We start from the raw sequence: 27,847 nt of genomic DNA on the forward strand, positions 1-27,847 counted from the left end.
GGAAGCTTTTGTTGCTCAATAACATCTGGAAGCTCTCGTCTTTTGTGTTGAACACTTTTACTGATGTTTTTCAGAATACAAATTTATATATACACACACACAACAAGTGATCTCCGACATGTCTTGCCTCCCAAGTTCCTGTGAAATCTAAGCCTTACACAATCTGACAAAACATTATCAATATCACACGCCAGGAGCCCCAGAAATCAGACAAAGATGTCATCGTGTCTGTAAAGGATATAAACTAGAACCTAAAATATAAAAATATGCTTACGATGTGCCACATAAAAGCTAATCGCGAATATTCAACCGTCTCACCGACTTTGGCAGGCAAGACCAGTGACACAACATTACAGAGAAGGATCTAGGGTACCAGCATGCTGTTCAACTACATATTCAAAGGCACAGGACAAAAGTGGGACTGAAATACCTAAAACAAAGTAGCCAAAATATCATATGATTTAAATAAATTAAATCCATCAGATATATAAAAGCAGACATGTGCGAAGCCATTTTTACATTGTTGGTCACAAGAGGGGGAAAAAAAGCAAGTATAAGAGCATAAAAAATGAAACTGTATACAAAAACAACACTTCAGTCCATAAACAGCAAAGTTGAAAAGGTTTTCTAGAAAAACACAGAACCTGTCTCCATTCTCACGGAGAGAGGTCTCATTGTAAAGTCAAAGTCCTTTATTTGCTTCCACTGCAGCAGTCTTATCCAAACAAAATCTCGCTTTAACATCCATTCTGATCTGTTGTATTGGCATCACTGGGTGCTGAGGACCTCAAGGTGTCTTGGACTCCTCTTTTGGCCTAAAGGACCCAAAGTAACAGTGAGTAAGGGGATTATTAGCATTTCTACTTAGCCACCTCCTGGACACCATGGTCAATATGTGTGTGCGCAGTGTTTTCTCACTTTGATGTGTCCATTTTCTCCTCCTCTGGCACCTTCTCCTCTTCTTTGACTTCTGTTAAAAAAACAAAAAAGCATCAGCCACCCTGAGAGCCATAAAAATCATCATCATCATCATGTTACAGAACTACACGAGAAAGGTGAGATGAGAATGAAAAGAATAGATACCTTTTGTTTCTCCCTCACCTTTCTTCTCCTTTTCTTCTCCCTCTTTCTCTCCTTCGGTTTTAGTTCGCTTGGCCTTCTTGAAGCTGGCAGCATTTCTGCGGCCTCCTTCACCTTCATCCTCCGAGTCAGAGAACTCCTCCTCACAGGCTATCCTCTTGTCACGAGAACGAACTGAGGGGTTAAATTTGGACATGTTATGCTCTCCCGTCTGGCAGCTCGAACTGAACTGGGGTCTGTGTGAAGGTTCTTACTGGATACGCGCTTGTTGGGATCCTCCTCCTCCTCATCCCCGCTGTCCTCCTGCACTGCGTCTTCTGGGATGGCCTGCATCTGGACACCAGGGGCATGAGGGAGCATCCGCAAATTCTCAAACAGGCGCTGCCTAGAGGGCAGAATGAAGATTTTTCAGTTAAAACATTTTCCACAACACATCTATGTGAGCTGAGCTTTTCCAGCAGGGCTGCTATAAAAACTAAGAGCTGCTGAGGAAGAGATTTGTGTATCCCTTTCTTCGATTCCTGCCAGGATATCAGATTTGTGTTCATTTAACAGGGCGAGGTTTCACACAAAGTGTAAGCAAACAGACTAAATATGTTCAGTTTTAGGCTACAATGTGTCATTTTGGAACATGTTTTGCTAGCAGTGTACCACGGGATAGTTTTGATCTATAAAATGTGCCGTGGCCCAAAAAACAAATTTTATCTATTTTCATGAGCTTACTTGATCTTCTCCAGGTAGTCGTTGGTGTTCTGATTGGTCATGTTGGAGGGGCTGATGTGCAGCTTGAAGTCTGGCCCAAAGTACTCAAAGTAGTCGTTGTATGGAAGCTCTGTGAAGCAAGTTTTATTAATATTAAGTTGATGCTTTAAGGAGGCTGCTGGCCTCCTTTAGTGCTATGAAACCAACGGTTTTGTCTTAATTACAGCAAAGACGTTTAAACGCACCATTTGGGATGGAGGTATCTAGGGCCACAGCCGTCTCATACGTCCAGCAGCGCGCCACATTACGGATAGTGTAGCCTCCTCCACCCAGCATAAGCAGTGGCAGGTTGAAGCTCTTCATATACTCCACACACTTGGCATGACCTAAAGCACACAACATGGAAATAATAAATAATAATAATAATAATAATCAAATAATCTTTAGAGTCTCAGTCCAATTTAGATCAATTTGCTTGTAACATCCAGAGAAAAGGATTTTTTTAGTTAACCAACCTTTAATGGTGAGGTTAAAGCAACCAAGCCTGTCTCCAGACAGCGAATCAGCTCCACACTGGAGAACCACCGCGCTGGGTTGGTACATCTCCATCACTTTAGCCATGATCTACACAAACAACACAAACACTATCACAAATGTTTCAGTACAAAAATGTCAAAGTGCAAAAGTTATCAATAGTTTTTTACTCACAGGCTTGAATATGGCTTCATAGGACTCATCGTCAATCCCATCCCTCAGCGGGTAATTCACAGCGTAATATTTGCCCTTTCCCGCTCCGATGTCCTACAGAGAACAAAGCAAATATCAGCTGGCTGCATTACCACACTGACATTTTGAATTGTATTCATCAAAGACCTACCCTGAGGTCACCGGTGCCAGGGAAGTACTCTCCATACTTGTGGAAGGACACGGTCATGACACGGTCTGTGGTGTAGAAAGCCTCTTCCACACCATCTCCATGATGGATGTCAATATCTATGTACAGAACTCTCTGGTGGTATCTGAAAATACAAGGAAAGTGCTTGGAATCCACATAATGTCAGAAATATCCTAATTTAATTTTGAGGCTATATCACTTGTGTGCTTTGGGTCAGTGTCTTTCTTCATCTCACAACAACACAGATTCTTCAAAGAGCAGTTTGTTATCAACTTCCAGGTACCAAAGAAACCATGATGCCTCTTCCAGCATGTTTCACAGCTGGAATGAGGTTTTGGTATGCTGTGTCTGCGCTCCCAAAGGTGGTCTTTTGAACTGAATCCAGATTTTGGCAGGTACTTGAGACTTCTACAGTGTTTTTGTCATCATTCATGCCTTAATTTACATCTCCTAGTATGATTTTTGATGGATTTATAGTCAGTCTGATGAGCAATCAAGTGTTGAGAAAAGCTTTTCTGCCTTTTCCAATTGGTGCATATTTATAATTCTTCATCTAAAGCTGTGTGAAAGTTGTTTTTAATCGGGCTATACCAACCTATCTTGTCTTGCACTGATCACTGATACAGTCTGGGACCTCTTCAACTTTTGTTTTCAATCTACTCATCTGACACTGTATCCTTTGGAGAAGTAATTTGCATAGACTTTTACTTCCCCTTTCCCTGCTGTAGCATTTTTGACTTACTTCAGTAACTCCAGGATAGCCAGCACGATGTCATTGACATAACAAAACCCAGAGGCTTCTGACTTCTTGGCGTGATGAAGGCCTCCAGCCCAGTTGATAGCAATGTCTGTCTGCTGTTTGTTCAACTTCACAGCACCGGCTGGAAGACCGCGATGATGTGAAAATTGAGAATCAGATTATATTGAATTTAGCAGATTACTGACATTATTACTGACCGATGCTGCATGCCTCTCTAATGATAGTTCAAATAAAGAAAACTCACCAACAGAGCCCCCAGCTGACAGCTGGCAGAACTCAAATAAACCATCAAACACTGGACAGTCCTCCCCCACATTAACTGTAAAGAAAAGAACAAAATTAGTCAATGTACACAGTCAGTTTGATTGACTTTAGCTAAACTGCAAGTCTCTTACATCTCTGCATTTGTTTGCTGTATTCTGACATGTTATCGGGGCGGATTGAACGCAGGAACTTGATGTAGTCGTCGCTGTGATACTTGGTCATCTCCTCTCCACTGGCTTTGTGTGGACGCTGCAACAAACAGGGCAAATTACTTCATCTCACACACACAAAGACAGGGAAGCAGCTCCTAAAGCCAAGACCTAACATCCAGACTGTAACTTTGACATACGTATATTTCCATCTTTCTGTAGAGGCCATAGTTCAGTAACAGGTTGTGTGTCATGCGGATTCGGTGGGGCTTCATGGGATGCCCCTGGCCATAATAATAGTTTCCAACATCACCTGAAATGAGAACAAATAAAAACACACAGGATTACTATTTTATTCTGCAGTCACGACCTCAGTTAGGAGAAGCAGAGCTGAAGTACAGAGGTTTGCACATATGAAACATCCATGCAGTTGTGAAGGTATCCAGCTGTAACTTCACGCAGGTCTGTTAAGGACCTCCAGCCAAGACACGAAGATCAAAGCGTCTCTGTTAAAGTCCAAACTCGTGGCGTACACGGAGGATTTAGTGCACTGTGGGTCAATATCGATGTAAAGCGTTTTTTTTAAGCAGAACCACCGACATCTGAAGGAAGTAAGACGACCTAACCAAGTGTTAGCTTACTATTAACCAACTGTATTAACAATGAAGTACCCATTGTTAGCCTGCTAGCTAGTAACGTTAACTAGTCCAGTTAAAGTAACAAGGTCCAGAAGAAAACACATTTAAACAGCATCTGAAAAGAAACCCTGGTGTTTAGACAGTCTGAGCAAATATTATTGAAACATTAAGGCTCTGTTCGGACACAGCGGGATTGTGTGCGGCTGAGATGATGCAAAGCCGCCTGAGACTCGAGCTAGCTACGTTAGCAACAGTGCCAGGTTAGCAGGAGGTTAAAAAAAAGAAACGGTAACCTTTGTTAGTGCAGAGAGGCGGGTTTCATTCATCAACACGCCAGCGGTTTAGAGTGCAGCCACCCCAGTACTCACCATCATAGTAGTAGCAAACTTTTTTCTTTGTTCCTTGAGAAGTAAGCGCCATTTTTAGTCCGTTTTTAGCTGAATTTCACCGCCGCCGCACACACACCGCAGGAGACAACGGCGACAAGAGGCGGAGAGTTTGTGCCACGGCCAATCAATGGAGTGTGATGCTACAGTCTCACCACAGGGGGCGACAGAGGGACAGGCTGGCAGAATCCACGACATGAACCTCAGCGCGGATGATGAAGGAAATTATTTACTTCATTAAAGACAGTAATTAAAGACAGTAATATCATAATTGTTTTTATTTTAGCTAGAAGAGATTCTCCTTCATCCAAATCTCAACATTAATATCGAAGTAGAAGTATAATAAAGGTAAAGATCCCTTTAGGGGTCGTCAAAGTGGATCATCTGCCTCCATCTCAGCCGATCCGTAGCATCCTGTCAGCCTCACCTCTCTAACTTTGTCTCTATTTGTCTCTGTTCCTTATCTTTTCCATTAATGAAAATCTTAACATCTTCAGCTCGCCCACCTCACTTTTTTGTTACTATCACTGTTCCATCACTATTGCTTCTCTCCATCATACCAGCAGCTCTCTTCCTTTGTCAGAGCCTTTAAATTTAGAGTCCATACTCTCACCTCTGCCTTGCCTTTCATTCTCTCTAACACACCTTCCTCTTTTCTTTTTCCTTTGTTTTCAGCCGACCTTTGCACAGTTTCCACCTTCACCCTGTTGGCCAACAGCACCAAAGGAGGTCATTGTTAAACTGGGATCTGACTGAAATGGTATGAAGATCTCATTTTTGGTTTGGCAAAAATTTTACGATGTCCTTCCTGACACAACTCTCTCGATTTATCCATGACTGGAACCAGCACTGCTGGCTTTTGTCTGGACAAAAAACAAAGCACTGAGTATATTTAATTATAAGTAAAGCCAAAGCTAAAACTGAGATGGATTTTGTTTTATTTAACTTACAAAAATAAATTGTTTAGGGAAAAAATTACAGTACTTGGGAAAATAGATAGGAAATGTCTCCCTATATTATTATTATTATTATTATTATTATTATTATGAAAAACTGAGCTAGAATTGATGCTTTAATTAGTATAAACTAAACTAAAAGCAGTAAACTTACTCAAGCAAACCCACTCGGGAAAAGAAAACTAAACTGAAAACAAAAATTAAAAAGAAATACTTGATAAATATATGGGAAAAAAATGACTGTGTTGTAAACAGCATTTTAATGATGCAGCTGCTTTCTCCATATTTAATCAGAGGCACAATTCTCAAATATAAACATCTGTGTTATGTAAATAAAATCCTACAATAAGCAAGTAGCACTGCCCCTAAAATAAATACAGCATTGTAAAATATTATTTGCCTTTAAAACCAAATGCAGTACAGGTGTAAAGAACCCTAGATCAATGGAACACTCAGAAGTTACCCCAAAACTTACAGTACTCGAGCAATAGCAATAGTTTGACGGCTCTCATGATTTTAGGGTAACGCACTGCAACATCAGCAATGATAAACTAAAATAATGCACATGTAATCTGGTAACAAACAACATTCATGAACAACTTCTCTTTTTTTTACTGAAATTAAAACACTTTCAAAAACATTTATTAAACAGCAGAGGTAAAACACAGCTGAAGCAGTGAACAGTATTTACATGTTAATAACAAGCACCAGGAGAGCAGCTGCTTATCCACATCAGTCAGTCCCCAGTTAATTCAAGCAGCTTGGCGATCACTCTCCCCTCTGCTGCTGGCTCTGATCCAGCTGTTTCTGGTTCATATTCATAGTTCCATAGGTAATAGTATCATATCTAAGTGGTCACATCAGAATATATTTGATGCAGAAACTTGGAAAATGTCTGTTTATCCCTATCAGTAGAAAGGCATGCATTCTTCTAAAGAAAAAAAAATTAAAATCCAGCATCCACTTTCACAGGCTGTGCCTTAGTTTGAATCTGTTAATTGCATGTGTCTATTCCTAGCTATTCCTGGTATTGCCTCTCTGTGGATGTGAAGAAATCCTCCAGAACATTCCTCAGGTACTCAAACGTAGGTCTCTCCTCCGGACTCTCCTTCCAGCAGTGACACATGATGCTATAAAGAGCATCGGAGCAGTTGTCAGGCTGTGGCATTCTGTAGCCCCGCTCCAGGTTCTGGATAACCTCTGGGTTAGACATACCTGATAAAAAATAAATAAATAAGTAAATAAGAAATCAAATGTTTTTTTTTACTATTATTATTATTATTACTAGAATGAATAATATGAGTGTGACTATATACCAGGGTAAGGAATGCGTCCATATGTCACTATTTCTGTAAGGAGGATCCCAAATGACCACACATCAGATTTTATGGAGAAGGTGCCATAGTTAATAGCTTCTGGGGCGGTCCATTTAATGGGGAACTTTGCACCTAGAAACAACGGAGAAGATTAAATAAGAATCTATGAAATGTTCTGAAATAGAGCCGAAGAGATGCCGTGATATAGGTAACGCTGTTGTTACCCTCTCTGGCTGTGTATTCGTTGTCCTCTATGAGTCGGGCGAGTCCAAAGTCAGCAACCTTGCAAATGAGCTCATGAGAGACGAGAATATTGGCAGCTCGCAGATCTCGATGAATGTAATTTTTCTGCTCAATAAATGCCATGCCGTCAGCCACCTGCAGGGGACAGCACATGACAAAAGAAGCATGAGGCATGAGTGTGAGTGTTCAAGCACAAAATAAATGGCTGTAGACGGCCTGTGTGTATTTTAGCACTGTCCAGTGTTTGTGTGTTAGACACATGAACCAGACAGAATCCCAAAGTAGGGAGTTGACTACTTCCTCGGGTCAGTTCTCTCTACCCTTTCACCTCTGTGCTCCACCCAGGTGCACAACACCAGCTCCACTTCCCAAAACAAAACCCTGCAGTCCTGGCTTTACCTTCCCACAGACTGAGAGTTTATTACAGTGGCAGTCTGTGACTCATTCAGGTACAACACAGCTCATTTTGAAATATGTGGACCTATAAGGGACTCTGATAGTGCACTCTGATGAATCAGGAAATTGATGCTGAGGATTTCCACAGAATTGACCACCCCACAAACACAAATTATCTGATACATTTATGGCGGTCTGTTCATTTCTCTAGTTTTATCTAGTTTTTCTGAAGCTGCGGTGCATATTTTGGGCGTGAGACATGGGCGGGGAGAAACCTGAGATGTACGTATGTTTGCGTCTATCACAAAGCAGCAGCGTGACCTCCACCTCTACCTCTTTAAACCTCTTTACACCTTTGTTTCAATCATTTGATTGTGGCATGAAAGAAATAATAGAAAGCATTTAAAAAGTTCTTAAAACCACACTAAGATTTGTGGTTGCCACTCTCAAAATATTCTGAGTAAAATCTCTAATTCCTCTAACTGCATGCATGTACTTTGATTTAAACATAAGGTAGGGTTGTGGCTTAAAGTTTCCAACACTGAAGCAAGACCACGGCAATAAATCACATTTGTCTCTATGGTCCACTGCATGGTGGTTACAGTTACCACAAAATCTGTCAGTGCATAACTGGCTTGAAAACGTTGATTCTGTAAAAATGCGTTCACTGCTTTGCGCAAACTCCACCCCTCTGCAGCAAGCTCTGAGGCGTTCGAGAATTTGCCTCTTGCACATCAAGAATCTCGTCAGGTTAGACTTTGAAGCTTCAGCCTGCCTTCCTGTGGTTTTGTTTTCCATTCCCAAACCTACAACACATTTAACTTCTTTGACAGGTTATATTTCACAAAGAAGGAGTGGGTACGAATAGTAATATATGCTTAAGATTTTGCAGCTGACGCCAGTGTGAAGTCAGCAGTTGGCTGGTTTAGCTTCGCTTTGCATTAAGACTGGAAAGATAAGGAAACAGTGGGTCTGACTTGAAAGAAGTTTCAACTACACTTTTTCGTTTTCGACCTAAGCTCATTATAATACTTTCACTGCCACATGTATTCTGTGGCAAAGGCCATGCTTAAAATTTTTTAGCTACGTTGGCATCTTTGTGCAAATGTGTGATTAAAAAAATACAAGATAAAATGTTCAGGCAATAGCCCCCTTGTTCGGTGGTAATAAGCCTCTGTGGTATATGTGCCACAGTGTCTAGACCTGCCTGCATTCATCAACATGGTTTCACATCTGCGCGCACACACACACACAGTCCTGATATTATCACCAGATTAAACTAAGCCTCAACAGTGGGTACTTTACTGCGTGAAAGTGCTGCACTAGAATAATAGGAAGTGAAAAACTAAATCTTGTAAATAACTTGAGGAGAGGATGGAGATAAGTGGGCAAATGTATTCACAGTAACAATAAATGTCTTGCCTGAGATGACATCTCTATCAGGACGTTCATGGGCAAATTGCTTCCCTCTGTTGTTTTCAGGTAATCCACCAGGCTACCTGTAAGAAAAATATGCAACTTAAGTTTTCATTCATTCAAAAAGAATAACAGGTTGCATAATGGTGCGTCCACATTACTGACTGCTATGCAACAAAGATTAGGCAACAATGAATGCTAAAATGAATTGAAAAATCCATGGACTGTCCACAAGACTAATTATATTTTCTTTTATCCACAAAAAAAGCCCTCGCGATTCTCCGCAGCCATAAATACAGCGAGCTGGACCAGAATAGCAGCTCAAATCAGAGAACATAACACTTGGAGGAAGTAGAGACCATCAGTCAAGTTTCTGATAGCTGACTTTGTGCTGACTTTGATTAGCAGAGAACAATACTTCTGTGCGCCACCCAACCAAGTCAGACCAAAGGAAATAGTTTCAGAGGAATGACTGTGCCAGGAAAGAAGAGGCAGTTACTCCTCTGCTTAAGTCCGGAAGACAGCTTTTGAAGTATGAGAACCAGGGTAAAGCTCTTTGTCAAGGTCACAAAGGGAAGCTGGGATGGCACGCCTGTTATTTTCCATCTTTGTTGTCTCTGATAATAAAAAAAGGGAGAAGCAGAAAAGATGGGAACTCCAGAGCCGTCCTTTCTTTTCACAACAGAAGCAACAATTGTGTCCCGTTAACATGTGGATCCCAGACAAAGACACGGCCTCACATAGAACCAGTGCTGGTGGTTTGCAAGCTACTCACAGACGACTATACAAAGGCACGCCATTCAGTTCAGCTGTAGGCCCGTTGTTGTGTTTGTGACAGCATCTCTCTGTGCATTTTGCGATTGTTCCTCTCAGTGAAACATTTGTGGGCAGTAAACCTTTATTGAGAGTACTGAAACTGCTAACATGATTTGTGATTCACTGCAATTCCTCATACGTTATGTAAGAGGAGAGGGGGAAAAGAGGAAGACACAGCGGCGAGATGCTGAACAAACTGTTATTCAAAGCGCTGCGGCATGTTTGTTTACGGCCGCAGCGGTGCAGTGTGCCGACATTTGTGTAAATGCGTCCCTGGAAAAGAGCCAGGCACCATCAGGGGTCTGTGTGAACAATAACACAGTGATTCATCCTCTCCTAATTTAACACCCTTCGTCTCAGACAGGCCCGGAGAGACTTCCCCTTGATGCGTAAACACCAGTAACCTGTCTGGAAGAGGCCCAGGAAAAAAGTGAAAGTTCATGTTTGCTTTGAAACATTTTAGCACCCAGCAGTGAAAGCCACGAGGAGAAGCCGAAAATAGCCTATCAGAAGCTTGGCCGCTTCATCAAAGCAGCAAGTTTTGAGGGGAAGGACCCGTGAGTTACTGTGGCTGCCTCATTCCGATTTCCTCACACGGCTCGATTCATGTAAAAATTACAGGTCAGAGCTTCATCTCTTATCAAACATCAAAGTCAAACAAACAGAAGGGCAGCTGTGGATGTACCATCAAAACCTATTCTACTGATTCAACAGGCTCACTGGGGTGGAGCAGATGTATGACGACATTATGACTCAGGGAAAAGAAGAAATGCACTGGGCTGCCCGCTCTTTTGTTCGAGCATGTGCTTTCACCCAAAGTCTGATAGCAGATCAACATGTTTAATCCTGAGCGTCTATAACAGCGCAAGAACTTACAACAGAAATTCTTTTGTCTTTGCTGCAGGCTGCAGGCTCAGAGCTCACCCTGACACGGCAGGAGATTAGGGAAACGATGATTTCAGACAGGCTTAGACATATTTTAGATTACTTAATTGAACGGAAAGGAGCTGGTGTGATTACAAACGCATATCTCTTTAATTTACCTTCAAATAGGAACTGCTCAGAAACACTGATTTATTTTCCTTTAATGCTTCAGCTGACATGTGGAATTCCCTCTTGAGTGTTGGGCGTTACTAACTCATTAGTAAAATTCTCCAGGTTGTGACACATGTTGTGTTTCTGCCTACCATTTTCCATGTACTCGGTGACAATGTAGATTGGCTCCTGGGTAACCACAGCGAAGAGGCGGACGAGGCGAGGATGCTGCAGGTTCTTCATCATGTTGGCTTCTGCCAAGAAAGCTTCCACTGACATAGTGCCCATTTTCAGATTCTTGATTGCCACTTTCCTGTCATTGTTGTAGACACCTGAAAACATATGGGTATATAGATATCACAAGGTTAACTCGTGCTGGTGTTTACCACTTAGCACTTTTAACTTTAGTGTGTCAGAGCCGAAAAAATGGAGCTAACAAGCAAGTGCCAAAAAATGGTAAGTGTTTGAATGGCCACTAGAGGCTGGTTTAAAGAAAGTTAATCCCCTCAGACTTAAAAAAAACAAACTTGAGAGATGAAATAAACCTTCCCATAGTCTGGTGCAAAAACAGGTTTCTAACTCTTTCCCTGTTTAAATCGTGGCAAGAGGACGTGCAGATGCGTGACTGTGGGTTGAAGTTTGAAAGGACTCAGAGTGGCAAAAAAGACAAAAGAAGTGTTATATAAATACACATTCATTTAGCCTTTGGAGTTATGCATTACAAGGGTGTGTCTGTTTTGAGTGTCTTAATATTTAATCTGTTACCCACCACCAGTCCAGTATTTGTGCAGTGCACCAGCACAGACTATGAATTTAACTTGCTAAGCAGTTTGTCAGTGAAATGGCGAAAATTAAGTCAAGTCAAATGTTAGAGCTGCTTGAAAAAAGTCACCCACTACTTTATATAGTGTTGTGTAGTGTAAGGTAAAGACCCTAGAATAATACAGCGAAAACCCAAGAATCCGATGACCTATGAGCAAGTCCTTGGTGGCAGGGAGAAGGAAAAGCTCAGTTTTAACAGGAAGAAGCCTCTGACAGAACCGGGCTCAGGGCAGCCATCTACCGAGACTGGGGTTGGGGTTGGGGTTGAGGGGAGGAGCGTTTAAAGCTGAACGGAGAAATGCGGAGTATAAAAATGTTTGCAGGCTCAGAGCTTCTGAAAATGAAATCATTGTGGGTGTAACAACAGAAGATTTATTATCGCACAGCACCAATCCGAGCTATGGAGACATTTGGTAAAGCTGTCTTTTAATAAGATGTTTTATCTTTATTGTCTTTTTTCCCTTCCCTGTAATGAAGGCCGATTGATATCATATCATGCCAAATATGTCAAACAAAGCAGAGTCAGCAGGCCTCCACTCTATTCGTTTTTAGAAAATATAACGACTTTTATCCGCAATCAAATATTAGATTATAATCCTGGACTGATTGACAAACAAAGCTACGCCTCTACTCCAACTAAAAATGTTCTGTTCTGTCCACACGAGAGTAATTAAGCCCATCTAGTTGCCGGCTGGTGATTTGATGACTCTAAACACAGCTCTTTTGTCACCAGTGGAGCGATTCATGGCTTTCATGCAAACGGGATCTCGTTCCAGCTCTGGAACACTGACACTCTCATCATGCCAACTAAAGCCACAACCGAGCAGTTTCACTTTCAGTTACACAAAGCACTGAACAATTCACATCAAGCATGAAGTGCAGCGATACTGTGAGCAAATTATTTTTACTATTCAAAGCATCTCACTGCCTCTTTTATCTACTATGGAAATCTCGATAGAAGACGTAGTTGTGTATTTTCATGTGGATGTGAATAAACATTTCAAAGCCAGTGACAGTCGCACCCATAATTCAAGAATGTCACTGAACCAATGTTTGGATGAGGATGAAGAAACAAACAGAGCTCTGGCTACATGGGAGACAACATTGTAGTATAAAGTGGCTGTGAGTGGAGAAGTTCCATGGTTGGTAATGTTTAGCTCTTAAAGAGAGATTTGTTTGGGATGTTAAATGGTGCTGGCAAATGAGGATAGGGAATAGAGGGAAAGTTATCCCTGCAATTCAGTAATAATGGGGTTGTGGTACAGATCAGTTCAACTGATACCCATGTGATCCAAACATTTTGTGTCTTGTTTACTTTAATCCTTCACAATCACAATAGCCATTCATGGACGTATTGTTAGGAGACATGAGCTCACAGGAAAGCCAGATTTATGCTGCTTGAGCGATGTTGTGTAACACGGTTAATACCTCCCATCACTCTTCAGTTAACCAGCTCAAACAAGCCTACAATTACGACTGCATGGAGGAAACGCTTCTGCATACACTGCAGAAAAACCCTGGCGAAACTTTCTGGCAGCTACGCAGTCAAGGCCACAACCAGATTGAGCAACTGGGCTTTGTACACACGATCTTTTTCGGCAAAATTCTGCAGACGTTTAAAAGTTATGCAAGTGGAAATGCACTGACCCATCCAGACTTCTCCAAACTGCCCAGCTCCGAGCCTGCGCTCCAGTTTCAGGGACTCACGAGGAATCTCCCACTCGTCCTGCCACCAAGGCTTCTGCGGTGCCCTCGACTGACATGGTTTCACCAGCTTTGTGCACAGCCCGTCTGCATCACCTGGATGACAAAGAAAGGAAACATATAAAATTATTCGAATGGAGATCCCACGGTAACCAGCAATCTCGAGAATCCCCTCAAGAAGTTGTACGCACGTGAGTGATGCTGGACGAGCTCCTTCAGTGAGTTGAAGGATATCTTCGCTGTGATGTAGAAGCCACCATTGTCCATGTTGCGGATCCTGTAGTGCTTCACTCCTTCACCTGTGTTATGGTCCAGATCTCTCACTGATAACGAGTATGATCCTGGAACAGGAAGTTAGAACCACGCTGATTTACTCTAAAAGGTCCAAACTAAGCTTTTCACAGGCTTTCCAAAATACATCATCCACTACAATGCATGAAGTTAGTAGCTAATGTATTGGAAATTTCAATATTAATACATTAGTACATTTTCGATTTTCTCATATTATAGACACAGTTTAATGCTAAAATGGCCTTTGAAGCAGAAATAATGTTATGGGCTGATTTGCTCTGCATAGATTTGCCACATTGTGACAGCTTTAATGCTTAAAGTTGCTAATCCAATCATTTTTAGCAAGCAGGAGCATTGAAAGTCCTTTCCATCAGATAAAACTGAGATACATGCACTATCTACTCCCATGTAACATAAAAATGTTTGCTTTGTTTCCCATAATGCTTTAAACAGGAAGCATATTGGTGTCATGGAGTTGTTATAGCTTGAACACACGTGGTAACCTCTGGGGCCTGAAAATTAAGCAAAGGCTTTGATGAGGCAGTATTAGGGTCTCAGCTGTTATGAGCGACAGGTCGATGATACGTGTAGCTTCTAGCTGTCTTCTTTTTGAGCGCGTTTGCTGCCATGCTAACAGACCGTCCAGAAAACTCTCCAGTTTTTCGGTGAGTGAATTACTAGTATTATCTTATTTATGTGCTAACACTACCAGCGAGTATCTGTGTATGCATCTGGATGCATCTTGGCAGTTAAGCTAGCTAATATAGCACTCACTGACCAAAGATGGCCAACATGATGGGGTGATAGCGGTGATTGCAAACAGACTACAGTTCTCTCAGTGAGACACAGCCCAGCCCTGGCCTCTGTTAACAGTTTCCTGGTAGTTTTATGGGTTTAGTCGCTCGTCCATTTTGTAAAGTTTGATCATTCTAAGTGTCAGAGAGCAGGTTTATCGAGAGGATGCTCATTGGCTAACGACTTGTGGTTTTCATATTAGCACTCAACCATCTGGTCCAAGTACTGTCACTAATTGCTCCACAATAGTGAGGGCCATAATGCCAAACTTCAAGCTTTGAAACATAGTTGTGCAATCATCCATCTTTTATACACAGCTTATGTTTTCTTCAGCTGAAGGTGAGAGTTTGAATCCTGTTACATTTCTGAAAATTCACCGCTTCAAAAGTGTGAGAAAAAAAGGGATTTACAAGCAACCAAATGATGCAACCATCACTCGATTAACCTGTCGATGAAGAAAGCATGACAATGATTCTCAGACAAGTTTTGGTTTACGTGGCTGGGGTCCTCTTGTAAAGCTTAATGCATATATGGGAACACCCCTCAGCACCAGCCTACATTGTAGAGACGCCAGTGTGGTCGTCTCTTTGTTGGGAAATGATTTGGGTGGGGTTTTTTTTAACGTGTTTTTATTGTTTTATGTGTCATGAGATTTATCTTGTTTCTATGGACTATGAGTCTGGGATAAATAAAGATTGACTGATTGTAATAATTTATATTTTATGGTCATTTTACCACAATGCATAGAACCATCAGTTTTCTCACAAAATGTGAGTCACTGTGTGTTCCGGTGTGTTATGAGTCAGAGTTAAATATCTGTGGTAATCACACTGTACTGCGTTGTTCTGTGAGGCTGTATGTGGGCACAGTCGAGTACTTTAACAATTATAAGGTTCATTCGACAATGTTAAAAAAGCACAGTGTAGACCGCCGTACAGAACTGTGTGTCAGTGGCTAAAATAATGAATCGTGGCACACTTCAGGTGGGTGGCTTCGTTTCCAGTGAAATTAATGCAGCATGTAAGTCCCCGGTCATATTTTTATTTTTAGCAAGAAGCAGGAAAGCAAAACTGAGACGAAACAGATGAGACAAATTGGGAAACAGATAGTGGGATTACGGGAAATGCACGTAATAACAAAACTGACTGATACTGAGGAAACCAGTCATATTGTTCATGATCTCACTTGTTCCATTTAGGCTTTTAAAGGTTTAAAATGTGACATATAGCATTTAAGTGCATCTCAATGTGAAGTAAAACAGACTGCTGAGAAACCGCCTGCTGATCTGCGCAGTCGGTTTTCTGTAGAGCATTTTACCTTTAGCGGTCTCACTCTCTCGAATCAGGAAGGAACCCTGCGTATTCCCAGGAGCGAGGAGCAGCCTCATGGCTTCGTTTCTCGAAATGTTCCTGAAGAACCACCTGCAGTGCAAACACACCATATTCTTCACACTTTGAGCTAACCACTTCCCTTCCCTCAGGGACACATAATGCATTGTATGACATGAGATGGTGTTGAGGTTGAATGACATGGGTTTGAAAGGCGTGTCAGCGTGCTTCCTGTGTGACGTACGGTTCAGTCTCCACGGTGGACAATGCGACAAAGTTGTGGGGGATGTAGCCCTGCTGGCCTGTGGTGAGAGACTCTGCCAGATACCATTCTGGATCATCCCTGCATGTCAGAAGAGGCAGCAGCAATACTCTGAGTTAGTTATCATAGCCGTGATGTGTCACACAGCTTCAGAAAGCAAGTTCAGTTCAACCCCAAAAAGGCCTCAATATTCTTTACGTGAATAAAATGAAGTGCATCGCTGGGAGGTAGAAAAATGTGTTGCTGTGTGTAAAAGAAGAAGACGCCGAAGGGAAAGAAGGATGCTCAGCACAGACTTAATTGTAAACGGCCCTAAAAATTAAAGATTTAAGATCTTGAGCTACATAAATGCATCTTGTTATGTCGTTGGAGTTCTGCCTAAAATCATTAACATTTGTCACATCTTTTAAAACAATATTAGCTAGCAGTTATGTTTTCTACGTCACAAACATATTTTTTTTACTAACAAACTGGTAAATCTCGCTACATTAAGTGTGCATGCAGAACACTAGCTTTTTGTATTTTGATATATTAACTTTCACTTTCAAGCAAAAGATTATTTTCTTTTCTTCGTACATATTCTAATGAGTTTCTATTGCACATTTTTATATTGACCTACATATATATAGTATAGTTTGTCATATGGCTTTATTTCCTTTGCTGTTATATATATGTTTTTCTCTTGTTGTTAAAGTTTGCGTTTCCTCTTTCAAACCCGCAAAATCACTTCTAAATTTTTTTGGCACTTTTTGCATTTATTCAGTTTTCAACAGCATACAGTGACAGGAAGTGTTGGGTGAGATCATGTATTCACAACATCTCCCATCTGAAAATAAACCGGGGACATGTATTTACAGTGGGTGCTGCAGACCCACAGCTGTGAGCAAAAAATATTTATAGATGTGCAAGTATGAGTAAAAGCTGAATTTAAGTCATTTGCAAATAACTGAATCCCAATATTTAACTGACAACGTACAAAGACAATATAGCAAATGATAAAACTGAGAAACTGCGTTTTTGTTGTTTTTTAAAAAATGTGCTCAATTTAAATTTGGCGTTAACAATACATTAAAAGAAAACGTGGGGACAGAGCAGTTAAAGACTGGAAAAACTGTGTAATACCAAAACAACAGTTGGTGGAACATGAAGCTAGAAATGTTAATTAGAAACACGATCGTGTTTATAACGAGCGTCGCGCAGATGTTTTCTAATTTAAGTCTGTAACTTTTGTGATATCTGAGTCTTTCGTATTTAACGTTAGGGCGAGGCTGAGCACCTGAAATATCGATACCCATGATCTAAAAACACCACGGCCATCTTTTGGTGTAGTAAACAATGCATACTGCCACACAGGTGACAGACGTTTCAGGAAAGACCTTGCTTATTTTAGCAAAACACTGCTACTCTGTATTATTATCACAACAGCTTGGCTTCACTTGTGGTCCAGATGTGTCAGCCATTCCAAAAACAAGAGTACCCCAGCTGTTCCAATCAACAAACAAAATAGAGATTTCACTTTCAAAACGGCAACTATTGATTTTCTCGTTTTCCTAAGATACACAGAGTCACGATACGCAGTGGAAAGTGTGTCAGTCCCAACTTTTTTCAAACATATTTCTGGCATCAAAGTCAAAATGAGTGTATATATAGTTAAAAACAAAACAATGCAGTTTCTCAGTTTGGGTTGTCTTTGTACAATCATCAGTCAAATGTCCTGGTGTTAAGGTTTTATAGCTTATGTTGCACTTTTTATGGGGTGAGCGGATAATGGACCAGATTAGTTCTTGGTTTCTTTGCAAGACATTGCTGTGTGTTTAAAAGCAGATTACTTGTTGAGGATCTTGAGTTTGTCTCCTTTGTCGAAGCCGAGGTCGCCGTCATGAGTGGGCTCATAGCTGTAAATGGCCACCACAACGTTGACTGCAAGACAAAATTTGTAGTTTTAGATACAATTTTACTTACAATTAACATGAAAAGCTTATGTCAAGCTTATTTCAATCTATTCCATTTTACATATCTAACAAAGACATGTAGGGCCCTTTCACGGCGGCACATTGTAATGCAAAGACCACCCGACATTACACAGAAAAAGCCAACGATCCCCTGTGAGAGTGAGCTGGCTATGGCGAATGATCCCCTCTCAGAGTGTACGAGAACAGCAAGTAGACATTTACAGGTGAATTGATTAAAGATTTATTTATAGGGCAAGATAAAGGCATTATAAATTGTTGTCTTTTCATTAATTATGGAACTAACTCCAACCTAGAGGCTAAAAATATAATAGATAAACTAGAGGAAGCTGTTTCCTCCATGGGGGAAGTGAATCATCATAAAAAATGTGTCACTACATGATTTACTGTAACTACTTACTGCAACTGATCCCGAATCACATTCATTATTACACAAAGGACCCAGGAAACAAAGTGTGCTTGTGGTACTTGAGTACACAAGAAGCCCAAAGTTACTTGAATAATTTCATGCATACTTGGTCATATTTGTGTAAACAGCAAGAGGAACCACCGCGGAAACCAGAAAATGGAATCCGAATGGAAAACTTTGTGTTCATAAACAATGAAATGGAAAGATTTATATTGGGATGGCATGAGGGAAAAGTCCAGATGTACTGACACTAACACAATAAAAAAACTGTAATTATATTACATAATTATGTATACAATTATTTTCAAATCCTACTCGTGCAGTGCGTCTGTTAGCCCCCAGGAAAATGTCTGAAGTGCTAAACTGAGGCTGTCGTGTGTAACTAAGTGAAATAATTAAAAATGGATTTAACTCCATCAGGATACGTTTATAGACACACAGACGCAGAAAAATGTACTTGTTCTAAAACCTGTTACCTGGTAAAGGTGATGTAGGAGGTGTCATCTGCGATGGATATGGAATCAGCTGATCTGTGTACTGGGAAGAAATAAACAAGATTAGATTTCCATTTTATACTTTGTAAGATTTGTGCGGTCAAACAAGACACCATCGCACGTCACATTCACTGTAAAACCGTGAAGTTCTATGGTTTTATACGTGGATCGTGACGGTAAATCATAAGCGGTTTGATTTTTTTTTGTAACTTCCAGGTGAAATGTCTGAGTTACACCACACACACATGTGGTTTTCTCCTTTATTTCTGTCATTTCCAGTCTAATGGGAAATCTAATTCTCAGAGAGGAAACAAACAACATTGGACGGATAGTTACGCCCGCATTTAATTACACAACCAAAAGGAAACTTCCCTCACAGTTATGTAAGTTATACAGAAACGTATGACCATAATCAACAACAATCCACACAACACAAAATCCACTGTGGGTTTACAGCTTATGTGTTTGTCCCCCAAGTGGTCATTCACACTCACCACAAACCAGAAGCTTTTCATGTATGGACGCTCATTCATGTGCACCAACACACTCACACTAATGTGCACATACTACACACAAAATGAACACTTACTGGGTTGCATGATTGTGGCGGTATGGGACAGTTGCAGTGTTCGCAGATTTCATCCAAGTTCTCGATCCAGTCACTGTCTGAATAGTCCGAACTGCAGTTGCAGCCCATCTTTTCTGCACGGCGGAAACTTGTGGTTATTTTCAAAATGCGATGGTCATAAAATGTGAACAACAACTTTGCAGTGGAAGAAATGGCATCTAAGATTCACCAACGAATGAGTCCTACATCGCTTTACAACCACATATTGTAATCAGTATTTAAAATTCTGTAAGTTGAATTCTCTTGGAAAATCTAAAGAAAAACAGTATTAGTAAATCTTTTTTGGCTAAATTTGAAATTGTGTGCTCTAAAAAGCTTTTACTTCCGAAAACTGCTTCAGTCGGATGTGACCGAGGGCCTCGCCTCAAAATGGAGCCTCAGAGGTAAATCGGGCTCAGAAATAAGAGTCTGAGACCTGAAGGGACTTTTTTTTTAAATGCTACCCTACGTCAGTTTAACAAAATCACATCCAGAACTGACACAGTTTTGCTATAATGTTCAGCACTGTTCAATGTTCAGTCACATCGGGCCGTTACCTGCTCTCATTCTGGAGAAAGTAAAGCAGGCCCTGCAGAACTGTACCAGTGTTAATCTGGTATAATCCAGCGTCTGCTCATGCTCTGTGTTGTGTTTTAGACTGGTACTCTGTATGAACCGGCTTTCTCAGGCTCGCTTAGCTCCCACCAGACCATTCATGGAAGAAGGTCAGTGGGCCAATCGCAGCAGCCGTCTGTCCCAAAGGCTCAAAGCCGTGAGAAAAATCTGGAGAGGCCTCACCCGGCAGTAACAGCCCACTACTGCCCCGAGACCCCAAGAAAGGAATCACAGAGGGATCATAAAGATGTTTTTATTTTATCATCAGCACTCCTACACTTACTGACACACACTCGGGGAGTAATACAAGTCAGCATTTTCCACTGAGGGGTTACCCTCTGCTTTTTATCATCGACATCTGAAGGCTTTTCCAAACTCATACTGATGGCTGTTGTTATTGTTTCCAATGTAGTCAAGGCTACTTCAGATATTAAGTGTACCAGAAATGATGTGACGACCAAGATTTTAAGACTTTTGACTTCAGTCACTCGTCAGTTCAGAATCTTGAAGAAACAAACCACAAAAAAAAACACTTTTTAAAAAAATAATAGATTTTAATAAAGTGGAACAGATATTCGATTGATTTAAGTTTTTATGTAAATTGCTGGGACACCATTTTAACAGCAGACTATTATATTTATTTACCATTTTAACAGTTGTCATTGTCGACATTGTTTCCATATACAGACAAACCTGTATAGGAAGTGTCAACTTTGTATCAAAATACATTAATGCCCCAACTTTTTTTTTTGAAAATGTTATTTAAGGACAGATTAATAAAGTCGATTTACAGAAGCGTTCCTATTTCATACAAGAAAACGGTTTGCTCTTTTGTGGTCACATCTTCCTTGTAATGCAGATTTATATCAACAGAGGAGATAACCAGTAACTGAATGCGCTTTGTTACTGTTGTGAAAGATGAATTTCAGCAGGCTGAACATTATTCGTTTATTTATGTAAGTGTTTTGCTTTGCTGCCATTTGTTATTTTTCAAGTTCAGTAAACTTCATACAAAAGTCCAAATTTGAAAACGAGCCCCAGATTTATGTAGAATATTTGCTTTAAGACAAGAAAGACGTTTAAATCCTTTCCTGTTACATCTTTATCACAGTTTTACTTTAGTTCTTTGACATAATCTTAAAGTAAGAAGAATCACACGTGTGAAACTCACCTCTTTGGATATGAAACTTCTCCTCAAGCGTCCAGTAATGTCCAATAATGTCAGATTTCAGGTGCCGCCATTGAGAAACTCTTATTTAAATCTTCTTTTTTTAAAAGAGTTCTTTAAGTGCAGCAAGCAAGTTTTTCAGCACTTGAGCTTAGGTGTGAAGATGTCATCATCCGCTTCTCTTATTATAACACTATCACAGGAGCGCTTATGCGGTGCCTGCATGCACACATGCGCACTGTGGAGGGGAGCAACCCAGAGAGTTTCCTGTCGTTGAAAGGTTGAGGGTTGCTCTGCAGGCTTTTAACAGGTGCTTACTGTGCAGCTGTGCGAGAGCAAGGGGGAACGTTATGGGCTGTACGGTAAAGGGGTCAGGACAGCACCTTTCCCAAAGAGGGGAACAAGACATGAATTTTCCAAAACAGTTTAGAGACGGGGGGCTTTTGTAGGCCGCACTTTTGTGTCGCTCGCTGTCTGCATTTAACGTGTGAGTTGCTGACCTTTAAAGTAAAGAACATCTTCAGTGTGCAGCTGAGGTGTTGGTCCAGAGCAGTTCAAAAGATATTTGAATATCTTGCAGCACTCGGGACAGTTGCATTTCCTGTGTCGTGGTTTTATGCCTCAGGTGTTAAGTCAACAACACTACAAAGTTTTCTTTTTTAGTCAGACATGTGGTTTGAGGATATTCTTGTCTGTGGCCAAAAATGGCTTTAAAATTAACCTTTGGTCTTAGTTTACTCAGCTTACTATTAAAAACTGTGAAAATATAAAGAGAAAAAGCCCGTCACAAGCTCCACACCTCCTTTATATAGAACATTGTGTAACATAGAATCATAATTTTAGCTCTTATTTTGCAGAGACTGTATCATGGTCACATTTCTACTCGAGAGAAGGCACAAAGTAAAAAGCCTCTCTGGCTGTTAACACCCTCTAAGCCTGTGCTGTCGCATTTTCGACATTTCATACAACTCTAGCCGTGGACCGCATCTCTTCTCTTGTGGTGAACGGCTGCTGCTACATAGCATGCACTGGCAGGAAGTCAGTCCAAACATTACAGGAAGTGCACAGAAATATGTGCTTAGAAGACTGCCACAGCATAGATTAAGTCTCACTCATGATGAAACCACCTGAGTTCACTCTTTTTTCCGTTAAAGTGCAGAGTATAAATCTAGGAGGATGTGTGAAATGTGCTTCACTTTTCTTTTTTTTATTTTGAGAGTGATGTAAATAGGTAGGTGCATGTGACTGAAGATAAAGTCTGATCATCCAAGAACTCTTCTTTGATACGTGCTGGGAGAAAAAGTGTCCCGCCATGTTTGGCGATCAGCTCTGTGCAGGCCTGAAGCTTTAAAGGTATTCCTTTCTTCCTCTCGACCACAGTTGTCACTACTTCCAAATGTGGTTGGAAATCACATTCTGTTACGCAATCAAACTGTGATGCTATCAGTGTGCAGAAAGTTTTCCAGGCCTCCTACCTCCTGCTGCATGATGCAGGTGCTGGCCTCTTTCATGAATGTAAATGAGGGTTCTTTTTCTTGCTTTTTTTTTGCCTCTGGTGCTTACTCATGTGCATCATGTAAGCTTACTTGGCTTCACGATAAACAGATGGATTATTATTCTTTATTTACACTGTAATATCTTCTTCTGCTGGTTTGATGGCAGGCAGAAAGATACGGGCAAAAAAGGGTCACGGGAAAGTATCTCCACAGGGCAAAGAATGAGCAGCCTGAGAAACACAAGTCTGCAGCCCTTTATTATGAAAGCATTCACTCGAGAATGCGGCCTCAAGCAGTAGTACTTAATCCTCTGTGTCTTCCATATGATACTCATTTCCATGTGTCTAACTATTGAGGTCCCGTGACCCACATGAGATCACACAACTCCTAAAGTATGCCACTTGTGATCATTTCAACAGTCCTAGTTGCGCTCTCATTTAACACGGCGTCTGCGCTCTGCCAAGACATATTTAGTGTCGAGCTTGACTATGTCTGCTTCTGCACATCCCTCCAGGGCCCCTTTCATACGTCTGAGTGTTACAGCAGGTCATGGCTGTCTCTTGGGAGGAAAGAAGATACCGTTGTGCCTGGGTGGCTTTAGGACCGAGGGTGGATGATGGAGATGGATGTGGGGATGTTTTCCCTCACTTACACCGACAGAAATCATGCCGTCATCAGCATTTATATCTCTGTTCATCCATACTCATGTCTGCTCCTCCCATCTCACAACAACCATTCATTCGAGCTCCTTTAAACATGGCAGGAGTACCTCTGGGCACCCGAGTAAGTGCAGGGTCGAACTGGCCGTTGTTTGGATGAGCAGAGCTTGTTTGTTTGGCTGTCCTTGCTGTGTTTATAGCTCAATTTCAGAGCCTAAGTTCAGAGCACAAGTTTAACCCTGATCTTAAACTGAGCCTAACCCTAATTCTAACTTCAACCAAAACTACTTACAAACAGGTCTCTGAAAGGCAGTAAAAAAGCAAAAAGAAAAGGGATATCTTACCAAAACTTTTAAGCTTTTACAAAATGTCATGACTCTAAACGCTTGAAACCTCAACCTGTTTCTGAAAAAGGTGGCTGGGAATGTTTTTATTTCACTCTATTCGCTGTGTGTGGTTTCCTGAGACACTTATGTTGCTCAGATGAGTGTTTTTTTGAGAAAGCTGCCACCCATTCTGAACAGGCAGGTGTAACGCTGTCTCCCATCATAAAGTAATTATAACTGACTCAAATATGACAAAAAACTCTTTAATATGTCCTTTATGTGAAAGAAAAAGATTTTGAAATTTACACTTTAAGGCGTTTTTCTTATATATTCATTCAGTTAAGTCATTACATTCACATTACAACTTGATTTAACAATCTGCATAGAATAATACATTTAATAGATGTTTTACACTTTTAATGCAAGCAAAGTTAAATTCATTCATTCTTTTTTTTAAACTAAACTAAAGAGCAAATCATTTAAAACATAAAATACTCTTGGTCACTTGCCAGCCACATATAGTCTAAAATCAGGGCTCTGCAGCATCCTGACGTGCTAATGGAAAACAAAGAGCATCGGACACGAGCTCCTGGTTTGTGTCACTGCAGCGGCTAGGTTGCAGAGATATTTTTGGTTTGTGAAGAAGAGGTGTAAAAATGCTGGAGTGTGACCTGCCTGTGGCTGCTGTAAGTGTCTGCATTAAAGGACTTTGTTTACTTCAACGTGTTGCTGAGAATTTCTTTATCGGCCCAGACCAGACAGGAGCAGCTGCTTTCATGCTTCAGTATCAGTAAAGCTGTGTTTCCCAAACTTTTTGGCTCATGACCTTTTGAAGGGGTCGTTAATGGCTTTGCTTAAATCTTACTTGACATTCAAAGGGCCAAAAAATATATTTGATGGAAATACATTTGACTCTTTTCAGAAGTCGTGACCCAGTTACTTAAAAAATAAATAAATAAAAATCTGCAGATGTGAACATCAGCAGTTAGTGCACGGCTGTGCAGAAATGGTATCTAATCGTGATGCTTGTAAAAGCATGATGGCATGTAAGAAGTAAAGAGGCTTTAACCTTACTTAACTGCAGTCCTCACATGGCAGATCAGGGTAGATTAAAAATAAAACTTGAGTCATGATTTCAGAGAAGAGACGTTGCTGCTGAGGTATTTAAATGTATTTTAGGGAGAGCTATTAGATTCCATTATATTCAAGAGAAGCCAGGCAAAGTGAGAAACTCAGAGCCAACCCAAACCAATCCAGAGAGATGGGTAGCATGAGTAGCACTGCAGGCCACAGGGGAAATATGTCATTTTGGTTTTTATCGTTTTCTTCTGCATGGATTCAAGCTTGAAAACAGCTTCAATATGTTTTGTCTTTATTTCATTTTCTAAATTGTAACATCTCATTTTTGTTCCAAGACCTATTTAGGTTGGCAGCAAAACTTCTGAGGTGATGTAAAGTAGTGTGAACATTTCCTCATTTTCTGTCATACAGTGCTTAACAAATGATTTAGAAATCTGTAAAAAAAAATAAAAATAAATAAATAACTTGAAGTAAAAATTATTTTCTTTTGTTTTTTATCAGGCAAATTGTTGCTTCTGTTCAGGAATGCAAGTAAATGACTGTAATTTGTAATTTGACATTTTAATCAATAACAGTAATAATAATAATGTGCTTTACTATTTTTTCAGTAAAAAATTCACAGATAACATTAATTATAGTTTTTATTTAATTTTCATTAAAAAATATAAATTTGATTAAAGCACCTGCACGTGTTGCCAGATTTCAGAAGTATAAAAATTAATTTGGTAATTTTCAAATGCATGCTCTAATGCATTTGCTAAGCACTGTATATATAAGTTATATCTGTTCTAGGCACATTACAATGGAGAACATTCATATTAAACATGAATTAAGTTCCCAATAATCAGAATAATGAGGTCAGTGTATGCAAAGTAATCCCCGTGAGCCCAAAGCTCAGGCTGCAGACTGCTCCAAACACAGTTCCGACAGTTTTTTCTAATGACCTCAATGAGAGGGGATAACCTTAACAAAATCACCTCACCTCTTCTCAAGAGGGGCAGCCAATCACAATAAAGCTGGCTTCGAGGTGCTGAAATGTCTCGTTTCCAACAGTGGGTCGAGTGAGCTCAGTAGAAGGTAAATAAGGCATTTCTGAAATGTGAATTTCTACTGTACTCCTGCAGAGTCCAAGAATATAAACTGAGCTATAAATGAGCTATTGTGACGCTTAAACTTCTTTGGCAAATATGAATTTGCATCACCAAATCGCCTTGGTTTCTGGTTTTAAAAACGTACTCAGTTCACTGAGTATACTTCAGTCTAGCTCTTAGTCTTCATTAGTTCTCTCAGTCAACAGCAGAGCTGCCCAGACCTCATCCAGCAGGAAGCTGCGTGATGATAAAGGTGTGTGCCCTGCAGGTCTGTATGCACAGGCTTCCTCATGCATGTCATACCAAGGCACACATCAAAGTCATCATCGTTTTCATTTTCATTCACAGCTGCTAGTGGCTGCTCTTTACTTTTGCCCCACTGCACCTCCCAAAACGGAAATAACCCTTTATAACAATAATGCCTACACAAACACAGAGGAGGTGACGGAGCGTCCTCAGTGGCATGAGCGAGGCCTGCGGTCTTTAACACAGTGAGAAACGCCTGGAGTTGATGTTCATCTTAGTGAGGCCCAGATGTTTTAGAGGGGTGGACAGAGCAAAGGCAGCCTTCATGGGGATATCACACAGCAGGTCCGACTCCTCTCCGCACTCCTCCAGCTCATACGTTGCGTCGTCCAGCATCTCCTTGTGACGGTGGCACACTTGCTCCACTTTGAGCCGATGGATCTCCACCCGCAGACGGATCAGCTGACGGGCCAGTTGGTTGTCCTGAACTTGCATTTCCCTCTGAGGGAAGAGGAGGGGGTGGAGGGAGCGCGGTTGAGAAGAAAGGGAGTTTCAGTGTTCAGTTTAGCAGAACATATGTGGAAGTTTGGATTTGGATGGTGCCTATCTTCTCATCAAAGGGTATAAATCATGTGGAATAGATGGGTTGCAGCTTATGAGAAAACAGGCATCATATTGTTTCACAATCTGTGTGTTTAGACTTCTTTCCCTTAAGTTAAGACAAGTATTCATGCAAGGAAGATCACTGACACCTAAAGAGATGCCTATCTGTTTTAAAGGTGAAGTAGGAGATAGATAGCTATCTGTATTTCTCAAGAATGGATGAGGATTCTGTATTATTTATTTATTTATTTATTTATTCATGTATTAGTTTTAATGATTGGAGGATGAGATTATCAAGAAGTGCTAATTATCTCTCAAGGTTTGACGCATCTTTAGATAAAAATAAAATCAATTCAAATGCCCTGGAGGAACTCACCAGCTCTTTTCTAAGATGCTCCAGGGCATCGTCCATGGTGTCAAAGCCACAGATGCTGCCCACAACCAGTTCGGAGCTCCCGTTCCTCAAAATTTCCGGCACGGAAACGACTTGCTGTCCTCCTGAGCCAGGACCGTCCGCGGAATTTCTTTCCTTCCACGCTCGGCTCTGTACGCGCTCCTGCCACTCCAGGTAGGACGGTCTGCGGGTCTGTAACTTCAGCTTCTCCGTGAGCGCTTTCACGCTGTCCAGATCTTCCGTGTCGCCCTCGGAGGACGAGCCGTCTCCAAGCTCTTTAAAATCCATCGACGGAGCAGATTGTTGATACACGCTGAGCATTCAGGGAGCAGGCTTGCTTTCTGCGCTGGCAGCTTGGCGATTAGAGCGCAACAGGTCCATGCCTCCTCCTTTATAGGGAGAAATAGCGCAGTGACCGCCCATCCCGCGCAGGAC

The 27,847-nt window shown here is 41.0% G+C and overlaps 3 protein-coding genes across 4 annotated transcripts; all 3 read right to left on the reverse strand.

The window, feature by feature from the left end:
* Positions 1-40: 40 nt before the first annotated feature.
* LOC116311074 (histone deacetylase 1) lies at positions 41-5,010 on the reverse strand. Of its 2 annotated transcripts, none has more exons than XM_031728089.2 (14): positions 4,857-5,010; positions 4,051-4,163; positions 3,833-3,950; positions 3,682-3,756; positions 3,420-3,558; positions 2,660-2,801; positions 2,491-2,583; positions 2,298-2,406; positions 2,028-2,168; positions 1,804-1,912; positions 1,335-1,465; positions 1,102-1,254; positions 919-970; positions 41-815 (listed from the first exon to the last, which is right to left on the reverse strand). In XM_031728089.2, exons 1-14 carry the CDS (start codon positions 4,906-4,908, stop codon positions 788-790), a joined length of 1,455 nt encoding a protein of 484 aa, XP_031583949.1. In that variant the 5' UTR covers positions 4,909-5,010; the 3' UTR covers positions 41-787. The 2 variants fall into 2 exon arrangements, with proteins under 2 accessions (XP_031583949.1, XP_031583948.1); XM_031728088.2 differs by having other exon boundaries at positions 1,084-1,254.
* Positions 5,011-6,071: 1,061 nt separating this feature from the next.
* On the reverse strand, positions 6,072-21,724 carry lck (LCK proto-oncogene, Src family tyrosine kinase). Its single transcript, XM_031728091.2, has 13 exons — positions 21,521-21,724; positions 19,717-19,829; positions 19,110-19,170; positions 18,084-18,174; positions 16,237-16,335; positions 15,982-16,085; positions 13,770-13,919; positions 13,522-13,674; positions 11,205-11,384; positions 9,208-9,284; positions 7,371-7,524; positions 7,147-7,278; positions 6,072-7,045 (listed from the first exon to the last, which is right to left on the reverse strand). Exons 2-13 carry the CDS (start codon positions 19,822-19,824, stop codon positions 6,849-6,851), a joined length of 1,506 nt encoding a protein of 501 aa, XP_031583951.1. The 5' UTR covers positions 19,825-19,829; positions 21,521-21,724; the 3' UTR covers positions 6,072-6,848.
* Positions 21,725-24,247: 2,523 nt separating this feature from the next.
* Positions 24,248-27,806, reverse strand: fam167b (family with sequence similarity 167 member B). The gene is made up of 2 exons (XM_031728058.2): positions 27,395-27,806; positions 24,248-26,916 (listed from the first exon to the last, which is right to left on the reverse strand). Exons 1-2 carry the CDS (start codon positions 27,731-27,733, stop codon positions 26,653-26,655), a joined length of 603 nt encoding a protein of 200 aa, XP_031583918.1. The 5' UTR covers positions 27,734-27,806; the 3' UTR covers positions 24,248-26,652.
* Between the last annotated feature and the right edge of the window lie 41 nt (positions 27,807-27,847).

Source organism: Oreochromis aureus, linkage group 19, assembly GCF_013358895.1.
Source record: "Oreochromis aureus strain Israel breed Guangdong linkage group 19, ZZ_aureus, whole genome shotgun sequence".
Taxonomy (NCBI): Eukaryota; Metazoa; Chordata; class Actinopteri; order Cichliformes; family Cichlidae; genus Oreochromis; species Oreochromis aureus.

Bases quoted from the DNA above. Each gene is read 5' to 3' on its own strand.
- lck (XM_031728091.2), bottom strand. From the start codon at position 19,824: ATGGGCTGCAACTGCAGTTCGGACTATTCAGACAGTGACTGGATCGAG. The intron at 18,175-19,109 runs GTAACAGGTTTT...TTTGTCTTGCAG, and splicing joins TCCTACATCACCTTTACCAG to TCAACGTTGTGGTGGCCATT. The intron at 7,046-7,146 runs GTATATAGTCAC...ATTTTTTATCAG, and splicing joins TGGACGCATTCCTTACCCTG to GTATGTCTAACCCAGAGGTT.
- fam167b (XM_031728058.2), bottom strand. From the start codon at position 27,733: ATGCTCAGCGTGTATCAACAATCTGCTCCGTCGATGGATTTTAAAGAG. The intron at 26,917-27,394 runs GTGAGTTCCTCC...CTCTTCCCTCAG, and splicing joins AGCATCTTAGAAAAGAGCTG to AGGGAAATGCAAGTTCAGGA.
- LOC116311074 (XM_031728088.2), bottom strand. From the start codon at position 4,908: ATGGCGCTTACTTCTCAAGGAACAAAGAAAAAAGTTTGCTACTACTAT. The intron at 4,164-4,856 runs GTGAGTACTGGG...TTCTCATTTCAG, and splicing joins AGTTTGCTACTACTATGATG to GTGATGTTGGAAACTATTAT. The intron at 1,255-1,334 runs GTAAGAACCTTC...TTAACCCCTCAG, and splicing joins TCCCAACAAGCGCGTATCCA to TTCGTTCTCGTGACAAGAGG.